The sequence below is a fragment of the Schistosoma mansoni genome, chromosome 2, assembly GCF_000237925.1.
Source record: "Schistosoma mansoni strain Puerto Rico chromosome 2, complete genome".
Classification (NCBI taxonomy): Eukaryota; Metazoa; Platyhelminthes; class Trematoda; order Strigeidida; family Schistosomatidae; genus Schistosoma; species Schistosoma mansoni.
In genome coordinates this window covers 20,519,754-20,541,638 of record NC_031496.1, presented here as the reverse complement: position 1 = coordinate 20,541,638, position 21,885 = coordinate 20,519,754, and the positions used below count along the sequence as shown (strand labels likewise).

The following is a 21,885-nucleotide window of genomic DNA, read 5'->3' as shown; positions in this document are numbered from 1 at the left end:
ATCCACAAGGCAGTGGAGGAACGTAAGGAGATGTAGTCACATGGTAGCCGGTGACCAACGATTGGTTCATACGCCATTTGTTCCCTCAGGATCCTGGAGCCCATGTGCACCATTGGTTTGGAATCAGGGTTCTCCAACACCCCTAGGTGGACACTCAACATCCACCAACCTGGTTAAAGCGCCGGACATTCGCTTTTCGCCCTCTCAATTTTGTAAAGAACACGCCCGTCACGAGAAGGCAGTGAATAGGACTTCCCTGTCAGAGGCTATATACACGTGGCCATGTGAGAGCATTTCGAGAGAGAGCGGACTCTTCCCACTCTCGGCCGTACCAGGGCATTCGGGGCCAATAAGGTCGACCGTAAAAATGTTTTGTACGTTACAATGGGAAGTAATGCGTAAAACATTCGTTCTAGTGTTAACAGTGTTCTCACAATGACAGCGACAAACTGATTTGTACTTTTAGGTCAACAGTAAAACCAACTGGAACTATCTGAATAATTTTATTTCTGTACGTAACTTAAATATACTTATGACTAAATAAGCACTATCAGATGAAATCTTAACGAATTCAACACCAAATTAGTGCTATTAGGTCGATCTTAAACACCATTATTATGACTCATTTCCATGCACATAATGAGTGAAACTCAGCCAGTAGCTCTTCTAGGGCTAATCCTGGTCCCAAGCCCGAGTAATGGGGAGGGTTGGACACGTAGTCAACAACCCCATCCTGTTAAAAAAAACTTGCTGAAAAACGCTAACCAGAATAAACAAATTAAACTCTGCTCTCCGAGTTGAAAGATCACCATTCAGAAGTCACGAGGTCGATGCCCCTTCTAACAACCACAACAACAATTAATATAGGTACATGGAATGTCCGGACAATGTGGGAGACTGAGAGGACCAGTCAAATAGCTACGGAAATGAGGAGATACAACTTGGAGGTGCTCGAAATCAGTGAAACCCATTTGGTCCAAGCTGAACAGAAAAGATTAGATTCGGGAGAGATGCTGTTGTACTCTTGTCAGGAGGAAGAAAATGCTCCACACGCTCGCGGAGTGGCTCCGATGCTGTCCAAAGAAGCATGGAAAACACTTATTGGGTGAGAACCTCTTGGATCCAGAATCATCAAAGCATCCTTCAAAACAAAGAAGAACGACATCACAACGAATCCTATCCAATGTTATGCATCCACCAATTATAGCAATGAAGACGGTAAAGGCCAGTTTTACGAGAGGACACAATCGGTCATAGTGAAGTGTCCAGGAAAGGACCTGACCATCCTGTTGGGAGACCTAAACGCCAAGGTCGGAATGGACAACACCGGGTATGAAGGTATCATGGGAAGACATAGACTGGGAGAAAGGAACAAAAGTAGCGAGATTTTATCTGCATCCAACAAAATGGTTATGAGTGGCACTATATTCCCACCCCACCTCCCACAAACGCATACTCAAATCTACATGGGTCTCACCGGATCACACTACAGAGAATCAGATCGACCATATTTGCATCACTAAATTATTCAGGTCACTCAATGATGTGAGAACCAAAAGAGGAGTTGACATAGCTTCAGACCACCATCTAGTGGTTGTCAAGATGATACTGAAGCTAGAGAAGCACTGGACAGCTGGAGAAACAGTATTACAAAGGTTCAATACAGCCTTCTTTCGAGATACTGACAAACTCAACGAATTCAAGATAACTCCCTGCAACAAGTTCCAAGCCTTACAACATTTACTGGATGAAGAAGAAACTACTACGGAGGACAAGTGAAAAAGGATGACAGAAGTACTAACTTTAACGTGTCGGGAGTGCTCAGCCGCAAGAAGCATCATCAAGAGTAATGGATTTCTGTCGAAACCCTAGGCAGAATTTAAAAAAGGACGAACTAAAAGACAGCAAATAACAGCAGTCGAACAAGAACAGAGAATATCAAGGCACAAGCTGAATACACAGAAGTAAACAAGCAAGTGAAGAAAAGCATTAGAGCTGACAAGCAGAAATACGTGGAAGAACTAACAACGACAGCGGGAAAAGCTGCAAGAGAAGGAAGTATGTGTTATAAACTTAAGGATGCTGATTATAACTTGGGGGTTTCTGTTATAACAGTCCTTTCACTTTTTACACGTATGTGGGACGTTAATTTACCTTAGACGAATATCTACACTAGATTCCCACCCAGTGTCTATTCTACAGGACTTCAACACAACTCAGATCAAGAACACGAGATTAGCCTGACTATGACGTCAATATATTTCCACACCAAAATCCGACACGAGGAACAGTCCATCAATAAGTGTCCATATATAATAAGGATAGGGGAATATATATAACACATATAACACCTGTCATCCTATCTAATGTCTGACTCATCAAGACAACCAATCATTGTCATTCTCGCCCACACATCAGTATGAAGCAACTATATGACACAACGAAGAAACTAGCAGGGAAATACGGTAAACCAGAACGACCAGTCAAGGACAAAGGAGGCAAAACAATCACTGAGATTCAAGAACGGAGTAACAGGTGAGTAGAATACTTTTAAGAACTTTGGCATAAAACGGCCTCACTGAACCAACTGGACATCGAAGCAACACACAGTCCTTCCTATAGATGTCACTCCACCATCGATCGAAGAACTCAGCATGGATATCAGACAAATCAAGGGTGGGAAAGCAACAGGACCTGACAATGTGCCAGCCGAAGCACTAAAGTCAGACATAGAACTGCGAACATGCTCCACGTTCTGTTTAAGAAGATTTGGAAGGAAGGACAAGTGTCACAGACAGACTGGAGAGAAGGATACCTCATCAAGATATCAAAGAAAGGAGATGTGAGTTAGTGTGCGAGCTACAGAGCCATCACACTACTATCAGTACAAGGAAAAGCTTTCAACAGAATGTTGTTGGACCGGATAAAGAATTCAGTGGACGTCCAGCTTTGATATCAGCAGGCCGGATTCCGTAAGGACCGGTCGTTCACAGACCAAATCGCGACACTACAGATCATCGTTGAGCAATCAATTGAATGGAATTCGTCACTATACATCAACTACTTTAACTATGAGAAAGCGACACTATGGTGTACCTGAGAATATCGTCAACATCATACGGCATTCATAAGACGGATTGCAGTGGCAAAGTCGTGCATGTAGGACAGCTGACATATCCATTGCAAGTGAGGGTGAATGTCAGACAGAAATGATTACTCTCTCCCTTTCTGTTTCTTCTGGTGGTTGACTGGATTATGAAGACCTACATATTTCTTGTGGCAAGTGATAAATAAGTGGACGTTCATTACTATGTACTGTAGTCAGCTTAGTTATCTAAATTAGATAAGAATCGTCTAACTTAACCTCAAGTTTATTCATTTGTAAATATTAATTTTATTCACATAAAAAATAATTTAAAAAGAGTTTCATTTTGAAAAAAAAATCGAAAAAGAAAATTGTGAAAATATTATCATATAATCTTGTTTATAATTTTATCATTGGTCTCTCTAATTTTGGCATAAAATTTTATCACATTAGGATCTGCACGAATCACTTCAGGGCGCCAATCAAGTAAATATAGAGCATTTAAATTACGACACCGACTGAGAGCTACGTAAGCTTGTCCACATTCGAATACCTGGAATAAACAAAGCGACATAAAATTCCATGAATTCAGTTACGACATCGAATTCAAACATAAGAAGGTATTCAATATAATAACATATTTGGAGCGAGAAACAACAGTTGAGATTTTTACAAACAGAATAACAACAACAAAATCAATATCTACAACGGTGAAATAAGTCGGTATATCACAACTGGTTGTTCATTATGGAAACTAAGATAATGAGATAAGCCTATTAACTGGACGCTTTTATCAGTTTCCTAGACGCTTCTAATTACCTTAGGCTAAATTTACACGGCAACTTGAACACAAGACAAAAAGGCTTGAAGTGTGAAAAGAGAGTTTTACTCAAGAGGTTGGTTTATGTACACAAAATGAAGGGTATTTATGAAATTGCAGATGCCGTTCGGCTTCTAAAAGTTGCTGAAACTATACCAAACATATTAGCATCATAAGTAATTATCCAATTAGTAACGTGACACATGGCCCTTCACTTTTTAAATATTTCTGAGAAGCTTCCATTAAATGCTACTCGGATGAAATGTCTCCCAGAGTTTTCAGCGCCCCTCTAGACTTCTTCAAGGAGTACATTGGTTCTCCAAAACAGAATGCATAAATCTACATCAACTAGAAATACGATCATCAGGCTTCAATAAATATCCCGAATATCTTTGCCACATGAGTAAAGATATCATTATGTATGAATATGTTGCTTTCCACACTCGAAAACTTTCACAGTCAATAAGAGGTTCACTTGTTTATTACTCCTTAGTTTGACGGAGTTACCTACTTAAATACACCTATTACTACTCGTGTAGGAACATAGGCCACCGACCACCATTCTCTATTCAGCTGTGTCCTGGGTAACCCATTCCAGATGCTACTGATCCTTTTCATGTCTGCTTCCACTTCCCGACGCAGTCTGTTCTTTGGTCTTTCTCTTCTCCTTTCCCCTTCAGGATTCCAAGTTAGGACTTGCCTCGTGATGCAGTCTGATGATTTCCTCAATGTATGTCCTATCCATTTCCAACTTCTTTCTCTAATTTCCTCTTCAGCTGGAAGCTTGTTTGTTCTCTCCCACAGCAGGATATTGCTGATAGTATCCGGCCAACAGATATTGAGTATCTTGTGTAGACAATTGTTCATAAATACTTGTATTTTTTGATGATGGTCGTAGTAGTTCTTCAAATTTCAGCTCTGTACAATAGAACTGTGTTGACATTCGTATTGAAGATTCTCACTTTGATGTTGGTTGACAGACAGTTGTTTTGAGTTCCATATGTTCATCAACTGTAGGAATACTGTCCTAGCTTTGCCAATCCTCGCCTTTATGTCTGCATCAGATCATACACGTTCTTCGATGATGCTACTCAGATACGTGGAAATTTCCGCCTCTTCCAGAGTTACACCATCCAGTGCGATTGGGTTGGTGTTCTCCGTGTTGCATTTGAGCACCTTGGATTTTCCTTTGTGTATGTTGAGGCCTACTGTTGCAGAGGCTGCTGTTACACTTCTCATGCCTTTTGTTGATGCGTGTGGGATAAAAGAGCTAGGTCATCTGCGAAGTCCAAATCGACCAGTTGCATCCAACCTGGCCATTATATTTCGTGATTCCCCTGAGATATGTAGGTCTTCATAATCCAGTCAACCACCAGAAGAAACAGAAAGGGAGAGAGTAATCATTTCTGTCTGACATTCACCCTCACTTGCAATGGATATGTCAGCTGTCCTACATGCACGACTTTGCCACTGCAATCCGTCTTATGAATGCCGTATGATGTTGACGATATTCTCAGGTACACCATAGTGTCGAAGAAAATTCCGTAAAGCTTTCCCATCTACCCTATCAAACGCTTTCTCATAGTTAAAGAAGTTGATGTATAGTGACGAATCCCATTCCATTGATTGCTCAACGATGATCTGTAGTGTCGCGAATCGGTCAATAAATCAATAGTTATCTCAAGTATACAATAACTTAATTTGATTAATTTACACACAACTTTACGAAATATTATTGCCTTTGTTATTTAATTCCACAAACCTTTGCACTATTATTATTATTATTATTGCTATTACTATTATTATTATTGGTTCAACATCACTATTAATCTTCTCAACATATGATTAATTTACTTAGCAATCACTTCACTTGATTATTTCGTTTTGAATCTGAACTTTGAACCATTAAAACAATTGTTTAGGGATTTACACGTTGAACGTGTTAGGGGTTGGCATTAGTTTGAGCTACCTTGTGCCTGCAATTGATTGGTGAACAATCATTTTTTTATACACTTTTTAGGTATAATCACTATGATTTGTCAAAGTATTTATTTTTTGTTAATTACTTTTTAATTTCGAAGTGTTAATTTCATTATCACTAGTAACAGAAGATACTCAGTTGAGAATTTTAGAGTAATAGCAATGTTGGAAACAAGAAATTTATAAGTTAATCAGTTGATAACGTACGTATTCTGCAAATATGGACAACTGCTTTGAACTAAACTATTTATTATGAAAATAAAACACTTGTCCGTCACAATATTTCAAAATACAAACCTTTGACAGAGCTAATTCTGCACATTCCAATGTTATCCCCTGACTTTTATGGATGGATATTGCCCAAGCCAGAGTTAGTGGTAATTGACATCGACTTGCGATTTCCTCTGCATTAACCCCACAAATAGTCCACTTTTCAACTTGTACGACATGTAAGATGCCATTAGATTCATTCGCTTTTGCAGGATAAAACCGAACTTCAGGAAGACCAGTATCATTGTTTATCTTTTCTACTACGCCTCGCGCTCCGTTGACAAGTCCACGGCTAGTATCCAAGTTTCTTAGTAGCATTACCTAGTTTTATATTTAAAACAGGTCGTTAGAAGAATAAACCGACTAATGAATTTTGAACAATATACCATGTACAAAATTTAGATCTAATTCTAAGTTGTGCTTTTACTGCTTTTTGGTTGTTAAAAGTGTGAAGGATGAAAAGCAAGTTTAAAAGTGTATCAAACTTTGAACGTTGGTTGGATTTCCTTCACAAGATAATGCTCATAAGAATGATAATATGTATTCAACCATGACACATACTTTTATGTGTATGCACACATCACTGATTCAAAACCTTCTAAATGTTATGCACGACATAATACAAAATGAAACAAAGTGCGAGAAATAAAAATGTTCTTACTTGAGCACCAACTTTTAAATTTAGTACAGAAGGGGCTGGGCAAGATGAATCTATTGTGGTTGAGATACCTTTTCCAACTCCATTGTCTTGAGATCGATAAACTTTACATGAACCTATTTGAATAAGTGAACAATGAAGGAAGAAAATTCGTAAATAGTTTTGATGAAAACTGTAACAGTCACTCAGCTACAACGTAGGACCAGGCACATATATGCATCGGTCCAAGTTGCCATACCTCGTTAGCACAACAAGATCAACACCGGATTCATAGTAGTTAATTTAGTGGTGGTGGTAGTATATAAATTATAGGTTGTATATAAGGATATATTACAGGAAGGAAGAAAGTTATAAAGCAATTTTAATCTCAAGGTTTAAGGGAAGATAAAGAGTGTATACACCTACGCCATTGTGATCGATTCTGAGCCATGTCATCTAGAGTCTCCAACCATTGGTTACGATAGTCACGCGGACCCCAACCAGGTAGTCTGCATCTGCCAACATGGCTCAGACTAGAAGTTAGTGACTTCAAGCACTGATACCACGTTTTGGTTTGGCCGCCCCTAACTCTCTTCCAACCATCCCCAATACTAGTCATCATAGAGCGTCGTGGTAATCAGTGTTCAGGTATACGTAACACGTGGCCTAACCATCTCAGTCGATGAAGATTCACCACCTCATCAACTGATTTACCATTATTCCCTAATACCCTCTGTCTAACCTCACTGTTACTTACCCGGTGATCCCAACAGATGCGGCATCTGTGGTCAAATACTAGTAACTTACGAGTATCTTCTACTCTTAATGGCCATGTTTCACAGCCGTAACGTTTAACGTTATACTAACACTAACTAATTTGGTATTACATACAAAAATATGTTCACTTACATCAGCTAGGTAAAACCTTTAAAGTGTATTCGAAAGTACTCTTAATTCAGTATGCTTCAGAATATATATTTAATGCGCATATGTTGGAATTTTTGGAGAGTCCAAATTTTTTAATGTATAATGTTAACATTTAAAGGTGTTCTTTAACAATTCCTTGAATTTTATCATATTTTTTTCTATCGAATAAGATCTACTTTCAAGTTTATTCAATAACTGGCTGTTTTTGTTGTGCCTTTCTATTTAACATATTTTATGTTTAGTTTATTCAAATTTAACTGGTCCAAAAAACTGACTAGAATTTAATGTTAACTCATATTCCCATTTAATTTGTTTTGTTAGCAATCAAATCTTATGCCCAATGAAAAAACTCTTAGTCCATATATTTACCAAAGTTTTAAATGAAAACTGAAAACGAGTCTCGAAGCCCTAATTAGTTCAAACTTTATGTAAAATCAACTGCTGTAACTTAATAAACGGTTAGTGTAGATTAGGCTTTGAGCATGTAATGTTAGCAAGCTGCCCAAAACAAGAATAACATTAAAACAACTACGGTTTAAACGTATCATTTATATCGGGCCACACTTATGAATATTTTTTCACATCTTTCTCCTTCGCAATCCTCAATCAAAAAATCGATATCATCCATTATTAGTTTAAGACAGATATACAAATCAATAATTTGTGCAGTGATTAACATTTTTAATAACAACAAGCACTAGTGATCACTGTATCAATAGTCTAGATTCAAGTTTGGACGTGATTACATCCAGAGATATTTTTCCCAGTATGCTATACAAATCTTTATATATTTAGGCCAAAAAAAGTGTAAGCCTCAAAATATTGAGCATATTATCAGAATGGGGATTTGTGGAGATAGTAGTAATTTCTAATAGTTGAATTTATGAGTCGATCTAAGCTGGACCATCATTGAAAACCCGGAAGTACTGGACGGCCGTTCCGTCCTATTACGGGACTCCTCAGCAGTGTGCACCCATGATCAGTCAGTCAGTCACAACGTAGAACTTCGTATGTACGTACATCAGTTGGAGTTGCCATACCACACTAGCACAGAGATGCAGTTGCCAAATCAAATACTATAGTGGTAGAAGTAGTAAGAGTATAAGCATTATGTGAAAGATTAGGGTTTGAAGATGTTATTCAAGAAGTATGATCCAGTGAAAAAAACTTGGAAAGAGAAAAAAGTTAGGGACATGAAGAATTCAGAAGATTAGAATTTGCGAGAACACAAAGAGTGGATGAACCATCGTCATTGCAAACGATCTTGAGCCATGTCATTCAACGTCTCTAACCATCGGTTGCTATCATCTCGCGGATCCCAACCAGGTAGTCTACACCTACCAACATAGCTCAGTCCACTTGTCAGTGACTTCATGGATTTGTGCCACGTTTAGGTTTGACCGCCCCTAGCTTTCTCCCGACCTATTCCTACACCACAGAACATCGCACGTCGAGGCAGTCGGTGGTTGGGCATATGTAACACGTGTCCCAGCCATCTCAACTGATCAAGTTTCACAACTTCATCAATCGATTCGCCATCATTACCTAGTACCCCTTTCCTAACAACTACATTACTTACCCGGTGGTCCCAGGATATACGAGCAATGCTTCGAAGACACCTACGATCGAATACTAGTAGCCTAGGAATATCCTCTACTCCTATCGGCCATGTTTCACTGTCATAAAGTAGGACGGAACGAACTGCTCCGCAGTAAGTAGACCCGTCTTTTGGTTGGCAGACGGATATCTCGCCTGCGCCATAATTAACGCAAGTTGCCAAAAGCTAGATGAGCCTTCACACACCACACCACAAGGGCTGATGAGACTCCCAAAATAAGTGAAGCGGTCAACACGCTCAACTACTTCACTTCCTGTCATTAGTTCGGGTATCGATGCAACCCAATCATGAAGTAACATTCTGAATTTCGAGGGGGAGAATCGCATCCCGAACATGCCAGTATTGCTGCTTATATTGGTCAGACGATTCTGCATTTGATCAGCGTCTTCACCAAATAGAACTATGTCATCGGCGTATTTTAAGTCTACAAGTGAATCTCCTGGTAGAAGTTCAATCCCTCTAAATTTAGATGAGGAAAGTGTTATTTCTAAAGGCACGTCTACGTTAAAGTTAAACAAGAATGGAGAGTGGACAGCCCTGACGAACACCACTTGAGGTAATCAATTCTGATGACAGTTCGCCATAAGCTCTAACTCGACCAGTTGTGTCCGAGTAGAGAGCCTTTATAAGGTTAATGTACTTATTTGGTACTCCTTTCAGTGACCAACAGTCACAGAACCTCACGACCAACAGAGTCAAATGTCGCCTTAAGGCCGAGTAAAAATAATACGATTGTGGAACGGCTGAATGTGTGTCCATGTTCTAGAATCTGACGTAGAGTGAATATCTGGTCTATGCAACCACGTCCAGGTCGAAAGCCAGCCTGGTTTTCTCGAATCTGCTCTTTACGAGCGCATCCACGATCCCACACGTTGGACTCGAAACCAGGGCCTTCGTTCTCCCGTGCGAACGCCTAACCTCTAGACTACTGGGCCGGCATCCAACGGTGTTAATATCTAACTTCAATCGATCCATGAATTGTTGTGCATCCACTCATCCATTGTCTGAAGTGGATAACTGTCCCCACCTGAGAAGTCCCATACTAGGATGAAACGGCTGTCCAGTGCTTTCAGGTTATCAACGGTAGTCGAGCTTAAATTGACTCATGAATTCGACCATTAAAATATTAAGTATATACTTCAATAACACTTGAACCAATCACAACATTTTTAATATTTATAGTCATACCCGAAAATCTTAACGTTACGGATAGAAAGAAACCACATTCGTTTTAATGTCAGTCTGAAAACAAAGTGGGCGGAGTGGTGTTCGTAGTGGATGCGAGAATACGTTTTATCAGCCTCACTTTGTTGGAGGTGTGTACTTGTTTATAGTAACTTCATATAACTCGATGATTAAAACACCATCACTTCAACAATCATTAACAGTATGGAAGCAAAAAAGTCGAAATACGTAGTGGTTGGGAATATTATATCTCAGACACACAAGTCAACTGACCAGACTGTAAGGGAGGAGTGAATAAATGAAGTTGCATAAAGTATAAGGATTGACCTACGAGCCAATTTATGTATGGAAGGTTAGATTTGTTTATATATTGTCCAAATAACTAATAAATTAATTACACAGACACATAATTTATGTCAAAGCTGGAAAATCTGCTAACGTTTATTAGCATTCCATACTATCAAAGTCAAGACCAGGGTTAGTTACTACAAAGTGAATCAATAGATAAATTCCAGTGGCAGTGGGAGTGGTCTAGTGAGAATATTCACACTACATTCCATAAAAAAACACAGTTTACTAAAGAGTAATTATATTAGTCTTTTAAGATTATATGTGTTGTACGCATTTTGGCTTGCGTACTAGCTACAAAGCAATAATAACTATAAAAAATTCTGAAATTATACGATCCAATGAAAATTCTTTAACCAACCTGGTAGTTCACTTAACTTGCGTTGATTCCAAGCATCAGCGTCTGCGCGATGAGTACATAAACGTGTTGCTATAACTTTGGGTTTATTTTTACGATCAACTAGTTCAGAAACCAAACGAGATCGCAATCTTTCTACAGCCCATTCTGGACACTGACCTTCACGAATTACTGATAGTAAATGTGCCAACTTTGGATCATTGGACTGTCGCCAAGAGTGAGTAAGTTCAATAACTCGAAAACGACACTTAGCCCAAGAAGATGATTGGAACGCAAACTTATTAATAGACTACAGTATAAAAAGTGGTAATAAAACAACCAACTATATGGAGTAAAATTTGAGGAACTATAATGAATATAGCCCTAGTGTTGGCAGGATTCCGTTGAATAGGAAAGTCGATATAATGTAATACTTAGTCGTAATTTACCGGATTTAAAGATGAAATTAATCAGGATCAATTTAAAAACATTGGTTAATTCAATTTATCTCTTTCTGACAAGGTTAATTTTGAGGGATACCCATTAAGAGATAAATGTCTTTCCACAAAATGCTAATGGTTATACATTCTCAGATTTAAAACATTGAAAATCGTACTGAAAAAAGTTGATGACAAGAGTATAATTTTACTGATATTGGAAGACATAATAATAAATACACCGGATATTTGAAGATCATTTCCCTTATATTATTTAGTCTATCAGTTAGTTTGTCATAAACATAAAATCTGACATGAATGTTAACGTATCTAAGTTGTTACACTTCATGTTAGAGAGACAGAAGTGGAAATCAGCATGATAAAAGCCACATAAACTTCCAGGCAGCTCAAAATAGTAGTCAATAACTTAATCGGCTGAGATTAAGTATCAGTCTGATTACTACTAACGTTTTTTCCAATCAATGGCAGACAGCGTAGTACATTAAGATAGACGAAGAATATGTTTCCTCTACAGTGTATATCAATCAGAAAATTAAATTGCGACAAGGCTGGAATTTCTGACTAATACCAGTTAACTTATCCAGTCAAGCTGACTATTTATCATAAGCTCTTAAAATAAATTAACATTTTTGTATGATCGTTCAAGTATTGTGTGTATTGTGATAAGAATTTTAGGAGGATACTACAACAAGGAATACAACTGACGTATACTAGATGAACTAATAATAGACAACCTAAAATAACTTCACAGAGAAATTTACAATTAAACAAGCACTGAAAAGAACGCTGTTAACATAGTTTCTTATTAGGGGATTTTTTGTAAGTTGTACATAATGACTAGTTATTTCATGTCACAATGTGATAACAGTTGATTAACGCATAAACACCTAAAAGCAATTAAAAATCTACAGAGTATTTAAAAAGTAAGCCGTAAGATATTAACAAGTGCCTCAGTCCTATCTACGAAGTTCTTAAAATAATTAGGTTGCTGGAACAGTTAAAAAGTCCTATGTATAATCTACAGTTACCAAAACCAGTGAACAAATAACACTAGTGTTTAATACAAACTCAATATCCTTACAATAGGTTGATTCTCAAACACTGATTGTTAACATTACACAAAATCAGCGTTCTAATGTTGTTAAATGCACATTAATCTAAGAGTATTTTATGTGGAGTTGGCACTTTACACACAGAAATTTTGAAATCAAACTAGATATATTTTTTTATATAACCCTATTGGTCACCCAGAAGAAAATTTATCATATAACAAAGAAGAAATCGTATAATCAAGGAAGATAAGTGACTTCAAAAAAGTACAGACTAATCTCCAATTGAGAAAACATAAAACGGTTGACATCGTCAAGATAACTACATATTTTTATCGATGAAAATTTATGGTGTCTAGAACAGTTTCACAACGCCTAGATAAAACAAGAAATTATATGACGAAAATGTCCAAATGATAGACTGAAATATTTGATAACTATATAATATTCATTAGACTTCGTTTTACAAAGCTGTTTCAATGAAATTAATTTGGCGAGTACGCTTTCAGATTATTATGACAGTACAGCTAGTTAGTCAAATATAAATAACCGAAGTAGCCGATATTATTTATATGGTGAGGTAACAGATCTTTAAATCCCAGTTGGGTGTCATAAGAAGGCAGAATCACTACCAAACCACACAAATATATAATGGGGGGCTAAAATACCCAATTATGTAGAGAATCTGTACCCAACATAACATGCTGTATTTACACAACAGTTAGACCAAAATATTGTAAATTATACTTCAATTTGAAAACTTTATTGCAGGACTAACTTAATGACTATCGCTGAAACCACAAAAAACTCCGCCACTAGCTCTTCTAGGGCTAATCCTGGTCCCAAGCCCGAGTAATGGGGAGGGTTGGACACGTAGTCAACAACCCCATCCTGTTAAAAAAAACTTGCTGAAAAACGCTAACCAGAATAAACAAATTAAACTCTGCTCTCCGAGTTGAAAGATCACCATTCAGAAGTCACGAGGTCGATGCCCCTTCTAACAACCACAACAACAATTAATATAGGTACATGGAATGTCCGGACAATGTGGGAGACTGAGAGGACCAGTCAAATAGCTACGGAAATGAGGAGATACAACTTGGAGGTGCTCGAAATCAGTGAAACCCATTTGGTCCAAGCTGAACAGAAAAGATTAGATTCGGGAGAGATGCTGTTGTACTCTTGTCAGGAGGAAGAAAATGCTCCACACGCTCGCGGAGTGGCTCCGATGCTGTCCAAAGAAGCATGGAAAACACTTATTGGGTGAGAACCTCTTGGATCCAGAATCATCAAAGCATCCTTCAAAACAAAGAAGAACGACATCACAACGAATCCTATCCAATGTTATGCATCCACCAATTATAGCAATGAAGACGGTAAAGGCCAGTTTTACGAGAGGACACAATCGGTCATAGTGAAGTGTCCAGGAAAGGACCTGACCATCCTGTTGGGAGACCTAAACGCCAAGGTCGGAATGGACAACACCGGGTATGAAGGTATCATGGGAAGACATAGACTGGGAGAAAGGAACAAAAGTAGCGAGATTTTATCTGCATCCAACAAAATGGTTATGAGTGGCACTATATTCCCACCCCACCTCCCACAAACGCATACTCAAATCTACATGGGTCTCACCGGATCACACTACAGAGAATCAGATCGACCATATTTGCATCACTAAATTATTCAGGTCACTCAATGATGTGAGAACCAAAAGAGGAGTTGACATAGCTTCAGATCACCATCTAGTGGTTGTCAAGATGATACTGAAGCTAGAGAAGCACTGGACAGCTGGAGAAACAGTATTACAAAGGTTCAATACAGCCTTCTTTCGAGATACTGACAAACTCAACGAATTCAAGATAACTCCCTGCAACAAGTTCCAAGCCTTACAACATTTACTGGATGAAGAAGAAACTACTACGGAGGACAAGTGAAAAAGGATGACAGAAGTACTAACTTTAACGTGTCGCGAGTGCTCGGCCGCAAGAAGCATTATCGCAAAGAATGGATCTTCATCGAAACTCTGCACAACATTAAAGAAAAGAAGAACAACTGGAAAGGAGTGCCCAGTACAGAGTTCGATTGAGAATGATGGTAGGCAGATCATGCTTCTCCGTGAGGGGAATCAGGCGTAGATAAGTAGGTCAATAAGTCGTGATGCAGTCTGATGATTTCCTCAATGTATGTCCTATCCACTTCCAACTTCTTTCTCTAATTTCCTCTTCAGCTGGAAGCTTGTTTGTTTTCTCCCACAGTAGGATGTTGCTGATAGTATCCGGCCAACAGATATTGAGTATCTTGTGTAGACAATTGTTTATAAATACTTGTACTTTTTGGTGGTGGTTGTTATATCTTGTGGCCGAGTGGATGCCTAGTTAATGTGTGACGTGATGAGACCGCCAATCAGGGCGCAGCGAATTATCGATTGGAACAGTGACACACGAAACCGCACGAGCAGTCTAGAGTACGTATCGGCCCTGCGATCTGCCTAGCCCAGCCAACTAAGTCCAGAACACAAATAACAGCCTCGGCAATATGAATCATTATTCACAAACATACTGGGTTTATATACCAACCAAACAGACCACACCGTACCATAAAACAGAAAATACATTTGTACAATATTTAGCCAAATGTGGCTGTGAATAGTAATCAACAAACTAATGATAACTCAAAAATCGTATAATAATAGTTCAAAGGTCAAAATAAATCTAATGATAAGAGGAACATGAATATGATTAGGTTAGTTACTTAACAATTATACAATAGAAAATATACATATTACATTGGCCCACAAATAGTCCTCAAAAATTACCATTCATAATTCTCTTCGGGATACAACAATGGTCGTAGTAGTTCTTCAAATTTCAGCTCTGTACAATAGAACTGTGTTGACATTCGTATTGAAGATTCTCACTTTGATGTTGGTTGACAGACAGTTGTTTTGAGTTCCATATGTTCATCAACTGTAGGAATACTGTCCTAGCTTTGCCAATCCTCGCCTTTATGTCTGCATCAGATCATACACGTTCTTCGATGATGCTACTCAGATACGTGGAAATTTCCGCCTCTTCCAGAGTTACACCATCCAGTGCGATTGGGTTGGTGTTCTCCGTGTTGCATTTGAGCACCTTGGATTTTCCTTTGTGTATGTTGAGGCCTACTGTTGCAGAGGCTGCTGTTACACTTCTCATGCCTTTTGTTGATGCGTGTGGGATAAAAGAGCTAGGTCATCTGCGAAGTCCAAATCGACCAGTTGCATCCAACCTGGCCATTATATTTCGTGATTCCCCTGAGATATGTAGGTCTTCATAATCCAGTCAACCACCAGAAGAAACAGAAAGGGAGAGAGTAATCATTTCTGTCTGACATTCACCCTCACTTGCAATGGATATGTCAGCTGTCCTACATGCACGACTTTGCCACTGCAATCCGTCTTATGAATGCCGTATGATGTTGACGATATTCTCAGGTACACCATAGTGTCGAAGAAAATTCCGTAAAGCTTTCCCATCTACCCTATCAAACGCTTTCTCATAGTTAAAGAAGTTGATGTATAGTGACGAATCCCATTCCATTGATTGCTCAACGATGATCTGTAGTGTCGCGATTCGGTCTGTGAACGACCGGTCCTTACGGAATCCGGCCTGTTGATATTGAAGCTGGACGTCCACTGAATTCTTTATCCGGCCCAACAACATTCTGTTGAGAGCTTTTCTTGGTATCAACAGTAAAATGTATCACGAGGCGAGCCCTTAATTGGAATCCTGAAGGGAAAAGGAGAAGAGGAAGACCAAGGAACATATTGCGTCGGGATTCTGAAGCAGACTTTGAAAGAACGGACAGCAACCCGAAAGGACTTCTCACGGAAGAGTTCGACTGAGTGTGCTGGTGGAAGGCCGATGCTTCTCCACGAGGGGTAACTAGCCCAAGTAAATAAGTAAGACCATAAAAACGGCTAAAGGGAATACGTTTTGTGTTACGGTTGTAATAAGTATTTAGTCCACTAGTTGGACAAATCGGACAAATAAAAACTCAGTCCATGATGTAAAGCGTCGATCTAGCGTAAACATACGTTAAGCCAGGTTGTCATATTAGTTATTGAAAAAAAGAAAAGAAGAGCAGTAGTGGCACTATTTCCCATAGTTTATATAGTTCTACCTTCCACTGCTGGAAAATACGTTCGAAACACACTGTTCGAACTCTTATATTGTATGAACGCAAGAAAAAAGTAAATCGTATAGATTTGTAAAACTTGGATTTATTAGAACCTACCTCAGATGGATGAACAACAGGTGGAAGTTGGAAAAAGTCTCCAAAGATAGCCAACTGGATGCCACCGAAAGCTTTTTGTCCAGAAATTTTGTTCATTGAACGCCGACACTCAGTGGCTATAAGTTCTAAACGTGTAAATACTCTGCTACTTAACATGCTAATTTCATCAATAACAAGATATCGCAGTTTTTGCCAGCGAGTTACTATATCTGGACGGGATTTTAAACGAGTACGCAAAAGCTCCATCCAAACCAAAATGTTATCTTTATCCATTTTTAGATCCGACTCAAGTAAACCTCCTAATCCAGAAAATGTGTGTACTGTCAATCCACCAATGAGATTAGCAGCTGATCCTGTACTAGCCGTTACAGCAGTATACTCCGGTGGAAGTAAACCTGCATATTTAAGAAACACTACTTCTTGATAGACAGCAAAAACAGAAACAGATATATATATATATATATACATATATATATATATATATATATATATCAAAATACTGAATTTATAGACTTAAAATCTCAGCGACGATAATATTTTTTAAGTAGTGATCTGCCCTTAGTTCGTGAAAATCACTTCGGTACGTGATATTTATTCTCACAATGTTTAACTACTATTTATAATGAGTAGTAAAACTTTCATTTATAAATATATTAACCATTACCATGTACAAACTAACAGCACATATTTTAAATTGATACTTTATTTTTACATCCGGACAACATTTCTTCGTATACATTACTTAGAGCTGATGGTGCTCCTATAAATTCAATTAGAAAAAATCCAGCCCATTTTACAATAGAATTATTCAGAACAAATATAGCAAAATACATAAAGATAATTCCCATCCATGGGAACACACAATCTAATACGCTGACTGTAAATATTTTCTCACATAATTGCAACAGTCTTCAAACATAGATACAACTACATGACAACATACAGTGGAATATTGACCTTTATAACACTGTGTGGCTACACTGACGAGTAAAAGTAAATGGTTGTCTTGTAAAGCGAAAGTGATTTTAAATAACTGATCAAAGGCTATTAAGCAATATGACGGATGCTATGAAGAGTAACCAATGCCTTTTTAAGAGAGGAATTCCACGAAGGAACATCAAAAATACCAGGCAGCCGGATGTCTTGACAAGATATTGTAATTTTTAAACTATCTAGAGTAATTTTTAAACTATCTAGAATATATATATATATATATATATGAATATAGGTTACTTGCCAACTACACGACGAATGAGATGAGATTTTCCTGTCCCAGCACCACCAGTACAGAAAACATTGTGCCCTTGCTTTACGAAATTTATAACTGTCATTTGTTCGTCGTGAGCTGTTTGACTTGAAATATCAGATTCTCGTAAATCAAAGATATGACCAAATGACCGATTATTGTCTCCACGACTTTTTACCGCGACCTTTCGTACAGGAGTGGAAACAAGAGGAGTTGAGCGTAAGGATCCACATCTTGGTGAACAGGTAGTTGGGACTTCTATAAATAAGTTTATGATAAAGTAGTAAATTGAAGCATCAAGCCGAGAAGTTTGAAATCAGGATTTATAGGATTTACGATAACAAATCGATACGTCATTGGTATGAAAGTAGATATATAATGTATCTCAAATCTCTCTTCCGCTTGATACAGATATGAAACGTTTTAGTGCATCAGATTCTAAATGGATGGTACAGTATGAAAGCCAAATGTTAGTAATTACAAAAAGGCAATCAAGAGGTTAGTACGATGCAATTCACAAGGTACCATTGAATCACTCTATTTAACTTGATTGCTTAACTCTGTACCACACAACTGATTACAAGTCTTTTAAAAACAACTAGAAACCTTGGAACAAGCTGTGGGATTTTCAGGTGACCCGAAGCTCTTTATATCCGATAGTCTTTGATACGAATGAGAATACTTATTTCACTGGTGCTCTGATTAGTCTAGATACTAAAAACTAAAGATACAGAAATACTTAGAACTTCCACTTCGATCTCCGTTATATTGAGATGACGATAATCAGAACCATTTTGAGTGGCAATCATATTTATTGACTCATTGCCAGTAAACAGACAACCAGAAGTGTTACACTAAAGAATCAGGATAAACAACTGTTAGTCTTCTTGTTCGCACAAGGACGGTAAACGATAACGTTAACTCATTTATCGGTTTTGTATTGCTCTACAATGGTTAATATCGTTGGTGTCTACTTTCATCTTATCAGGATTTGTTCTTATGCTTGTTACGTCTTTTGTCCTCTTAATTATTATGTGACTACATAGCCAATCAGAACACCGACCAATGGCACATCAAAACAACACGAGCAGCCTAGAGTCAACTCTGAGTCCTTACTAGTTATTCTCGCCTAGCACTGCTCATTGAGTCCAAAACACAACCTCAGCTTTTAATGTATGAATCATGTATTCCAGACAAACGTAGTTTATGTACAAGCAAATCAGACCGCATCATACCATCAAACCAAAAGTGGCTGTGAGTGTGAGAGGCTGTAACTAATAAACTGAGAACAACCTAAGAATAGTAAATCATATAATAATAATAGTCAATGGGTCAAATGAAAGCTTCTGATAAAAGCAATACGAATATATATATATATATATATATATATATATATATATATATAATCTAGGTAATAATTATCCAATGAGAACATATGTAATAATAGTCCGTAAATAATTCCTAAAAGTTACCATTCACTTATTCTTCGTTCGGATATAGCAATATTTAGTGAGTAGAAGTGTCCTGAGACCATACGAATAGTGCTTACACTGAATAATTTACTGTAATAGGATTTGAACCTAATTGAAACTGATTTTATTCTCATAAATTGTAAATTGAGATCACATACCCCCAACAGGATGTGAATTATATTGACGCAGTGGTCCTCTTAAAACATAGAAGGAGGAAATTCCAGGGTTTAGCCAACAAAAGCCATAAACGACCACAAAATGTTTGGTAATGAATGTTGGACATGTAAACCAATTAGAGATAAGATGCAGGCATTCGTTTAAAAAAGATATTATTATTTAGATATTTTGAACGGTCTCAGGGAAACTGGAGTTCGTTTTTATCTTCATGATGAATCAGTTAACATTAGTATAAAATCATCAAACCTATTTTACTCTAACTTGTGGATGCATTATACTTACCATCTTGAAAGTTTATGACAGACATGTCACAAGAAAATGGTTCTATGACTTTTGGATGAGAGTTGATTTTCTTTGGAAGAGGTAGTGGACTTACTTCTTCTAGAAGTGAAATAGATGTGGGAGGAGCAGCCGGTGGTACTGGTCTTTTTAGAATGTGATTCTTTTGTGTCTTACATTTGGTACGAAGAGTCCCGAGGAAGAAACGAAGTTTATCTGGTGGACAGTTACTAATCATTATCCTTACAGAATGAACTGGTAAACATATAGTGGCCTTGCCTTGTGATAAAAAAGTTTTGTAAAGATCTAATTCAATGACTGGATAACCCATGCTTTTCTTCACCATTTTTTTGCAACCTGAATTGTCCATAGGAGTGATACGTATAAGAATTTGCTGTAGGTCATCTCTAACTGCTGAAATTTGCGACTCACGAAGTGCTGTGCGACGTTTGACGGTACACTTGTCAGAGGCTAACTCTTCAATCACAACAGAGCAGCGTAAAGAGAGAGTCATAAGAGAACTAAAACAAAAAGGGACATTTTCCAATGAGGAAAGACTGAACTCCTAAAAACTAACCAAATTACAGTTAAGAGCGAAAAACAAACTATTTTATGGTTTTCATTACTTTTTAAAACAACCGATTAAATGGTAAATGTTTCCATTCGCCTAAGACATTACTGTCAGTAGAGAAATAATTTAGTGTGAAATACAACTGCCTCCTATTTATTTGGCAATAGTGTATCAAAAGCCATATCTGTGCAGCACCATGGATGAAAAAAAAGATCTTATGCAGGTGTAAAGGCAAGGATTGGCAAAGCTAGGACAGTATTCCTACAGTTGATGAACATATGGAACTCAAAACAACTGTCTGTCAACCAACATCAAAGTGAGAATCTTCAATACGAATGTCAACACAGTTCTATTGTACAGAGCTGAAATTTGAAGAACTACTACGACCATCATCAAAAAATACAAGTATTTATAAACAATTGTCTACACAAGATACTCAATATTTGTTGGCTGGATACTATCAACAACATCCTGCTGTGGGAGAGAACAAACAAGCTTCCAGCTGAAGAGGAAATTAGAGAAAGAAGTTGGAAATGGATAGGACATACATTGAGGAAATCATCAGATTGCATCACGAGGCAAGTCCTAACTTGGAATCCTGAAGGGGAAAGGAGAAGAGAAAGACAAAAGAGCACACTGCGTTCGGAAATGGAAGCAGACATGAAAAGGATCAGTAGCGACTGGAATGGGTTACCCAGGACAGAGCTGAATAAAGAATGGTGGTCGGTGGCCTATGTTCCTCCATGAAGGGTAACAGGCCTAAATAAGCAGGTATCAAAAGCCAAATGCATGGAAAATAAGACTTTTAAGTTAATGATAAGTGACACAGTCGATATTATTTTCGATCACTGAGTGTTTTGGAATGTAATGCCAAGTTTTCCAACCACAGAGAATGATTATTTTGTGCAGCTTAATAAGTAGATAAAACAACCCAATAGCTCAGTCTCCATCAACCTTTTCCCTAGTTATCGTTGAGAGGTATATATGTAGCCTGCCTATTATTAAATAATTGATCATAAGGTCCCCCAAATTGTTCTGCTCGGTGGATGCTATGTTTTATTGAATACTTTGTCATGAAACTAAAGAAATTGCCGGTAAAAAATTCACCAAACAGTATGACTTTGTTTTTGCAACTGTATTTAACGCTG

The 21,885-nt window shown here is 37.8% G+C and overlaps 1 protein-coding gene across 1 annotated transcript; it reads right to left on the bottom strand.

The window, feature by feature from the left end:
* Window positions 1-3,470: 3,470 nt before the first annotated feature.
* On the bottom strand, window positions 3,471-20,680 carry Smp_147230 (hypothetical protein; the record flags this gene model as incomplete). Its single annotated transcript, XM_018796036.1, has 7 exons — window positions 3,471-3,638; window positions 6,183-6,476; window positions 6,817-6,929; window positions 11,232-11,517; window positions 16,993-17,387; window positions 18,239-18,496; window positions 20,170-20,680. The coding sequence occupies 7 exons, from the start codon at window positions 20,678-20,680 to the stop codon at window positions 3,471-3,473; spliced, it is 2,025 nt and encodes a 674-aa protein (XP_018650289.1).
* Between the last annotated feature and the right edge of the window lie 1,205 nt (window positions 20,681-21,885).